Source organism: Carlito syrichta, unplaced genomic scaffold (assembly GCF_000164805.1).
Source record: "Carlito syrichta isolate Samal-C Ts95f unplaced genomic scaffold, Tarsius_syrichta-2.0.1 Scaffold305203, whole genome shotgun sequence".
Lineage (NCBI taxonomy): Eukaryota > Metazoa > Chordata > Mammalia > Primates > Tarsiidae > Carlito > Carlito syrichta.
In genome coordinates this window covers 782,031-784,463 of record NW_007249299.1, presented here as the reverse complement: position 1 = coordinate 784,463, position 2,433 = coordinate 782,031, and the positions used below count along the sequence as shown (strand labels likewise).

The 2,433-nt window shown below is 53.6% G+C and overlaps 1 protein-coding gene across 5 annotated transcripts in view; it reads right to left on the bottom strand.

Annotated features, from left to right (window-relative positions):
- The window catches only part of TUBGCP5 (tubulin gamma complex associated protein 5), a 65,703-nt gene extending 63,970 nt beyond the window's left edge, over window positions 1-1,733 (bottom strand). For 4 of the 5 annotated variants that reach the window (XM_008061320.1, XM_008061323.1, XM_008061322.1 and 1 more), the window contains exon 1: window positions 1,585-1,733. In XM_008061320.1, the coding sequence (XP_008059511.1) occupies window positions 1,585-1,730 (146 nt within the window). In that variant the 5' untranslated portion in view covers window positions 1,731-1,733. The remainder of the gene's footprint in view (window positions 1-1,584) is intronic. The other variant, XM_021714076.1, reaches the window with a different exon arrangement.
- Window positions 1,734-2,433: the final 700 nt, after the last annotated feature.

The following is a 2,433-nucleotide window of genomic DNA, read 5'->3' as shown; positions in this document are numbered from 1 at the left end:
AGAGATGAGGTCTCGCTGTTCAGGCGGGTCTCGAACCCGCGGGCTCAGGCAATCCACTCATCTCAGCCTCCCAAAGGCGCGGGATAACAGGCGGAGCCACCGAGCCCGGCATACGCTTCTTAATAACACATTTGATTCTATCCCAGTAAATGGCTGAACAGAACACCACTTTACTTATCATAATTTAGTCCCTCAATCTATAAAAGGAGACAGTAACTTCTAAATGTCTCTCTCAACTTTAAAATTTCACACTTTTTAAAATTTTATTTTATTATAAAGATGTGGGGTACAATTCAGGGTTAGGTATACAAATGTTGATTATGCAGGTACTCTTGAAGAGGCACACAGTTTTTAAAAATGTTACATATAAGAATTGAGTTTATTATTTCAGAAACTCAGCATCTGAAAGATCTCTATTTTCATGTAAATCAACATAAAAGTAATCAAATTACAGATTTTGAAAATCTATGAAAGATTATTACTGAAATTAAACATGTAGAATATTAACACTGACTAACATTCTTTCTTTTTTTTTTTTTTTGCGTTAGAGTTTCACTACGTCACCCAGGCTGGAATGTAGTGGCATGCTCACAGCCACCCAGTGTTGACCTGCTGGGCTCCAGAGGTCCTTCCACCTCAGCTTTCCAAGTAGCTGGAACCACAGGCGCGTGCTACCACGCCCCGCTAACCTTTTATTTATTGCAGAGATGCGGTCTCGCCAAGTTGCCCGGGCTGGTCTTGAACCCAAAGGCTCAGGCGATCTATTGCCTCGGACTCCCAAAGTGCTGGGATTACAGGCTAGGCCACCGAGCCTGGCCGACTAACATTCTTTAAGTAATAATTCCATTATGGGTAATGCTCATAAAAGCATTGTTTAACTTACGTCTTTCATAAAGAACATAGGGAATCTGATTCCACTGCAATATCTAAACTGCATAAATCTTTAAGAATTACAAGACACACTGTATCAGAAGCGGTACCAAGTGACTTAGTGCACTATATGCCAGAACATTCCAGATGGAGATGGAACTGCAGGAGACACAGAGAACAGGCCACAGCACTCTCTATGCGAGGACGCGCGTGCCCGTGTGCTAGGTCGTGTGGCAGGATACAGGTTCCCACGTGCTGGGGGATGTGCCGGGACACGGGTTACCACGTGAAGGGTCGGGCGCCGGGACATGCATTCCCACCAAACACGGGTTCGCACGTGCTGGCCACGTGCCGGAGCACGAATCCCATGCTTCGGAAGGGGCGGCAGGAGCACAGCGAGAGGGACGCAGTGGGGCACGATTCCAGCCAGAGTGACAGCGCTTCTGCTCTCATCCTCGCCTGTCCACCCGCGGAATCACGAGTCTGACGCGCAGGGGGCCGCGCTGAGGCCCCGGAACAGCAGGCCCAGGACGCTCCGCTGCCCTGCAGGAGCGCGGGTGCAAGGGACAGACAGCTCCGCCGCACAGCGGAGGCGCGCGTCCCCGCCTTGGCACCAGGACCAAGGGAGGCCCCGCCCCGACGGCCCGCCCGCCCCAACCCCCGGGCTCCGCGTGGGGTCCGGGCTGTGGCTGCAACTGGCTCGCGCCGTCCCACCTGAAGTTGGACCAGACGAAGTTCAGGGCGAGCTGGAAGTTGGGGTCCGCCTTGTCCTGGAGCCCCGTGACTCGTCGGACGAGCTCGCGCACGTCGCGCTCCTGCTGTGTATCGGCCCGGCTCCAGGACGGCCCCGGCCGGGCCATACCTCCGCAACCCCGCCACACCTGCGCCAGCGGACGACCAATCTCGCGACAGTTTGTGTTCCAGCGGCGCGAGGCTCCGCGGAACCAGCTGTCGTTCTCGCGAGAATTCATACGTCACGATTCCGCGCCACCGCGAGGTGGCGGTTGTTCTCGCGAGAGTTTGTGCGGCGTCGCTGTTGGAGCTGAACGCTGTTCGTAGACTGCGTGCGGCCCGCATGTGTGTCTGGTTGCCGACATTCCCTGGGACAGACCCCAAAGAGGCAGTCGACTTAGAGCTCGTCAGGTTACTAGCGCGCTCAGGTTGGCCTGGAGGGCGCGTAAGTGCTGATGGTTCTGAGCAGCCGCACAGACCTCCAGAAAAGCCCTTCTCGTCTACACCCGCCCACAGCAACAAGCGAAGGCGGGTCATCCAGTGCCTCCTTCGTCTGCACCCTCCAGCTCACAACAGCTGGCCATTGAGGCAGGCATAGTTGGCATAGCTCATAGATTAGAGGTAGTTAGGCAAGTCTAATCTAGGTAACCAAGAAACAGGGCCGTTAAGCACTCCGTGTTTCTCATATTGTAAGAAGACCTTCACCCCACTAACCAGGCGTCTCGGACCTGACAGTCTTGCAGGTTGGACTGGGGAACTATCAGTGCAGCAAATCACAGAAACAATAGGGAATCACTCAGAACACACGTGATGTTCTAAGAAAAGCCCAAA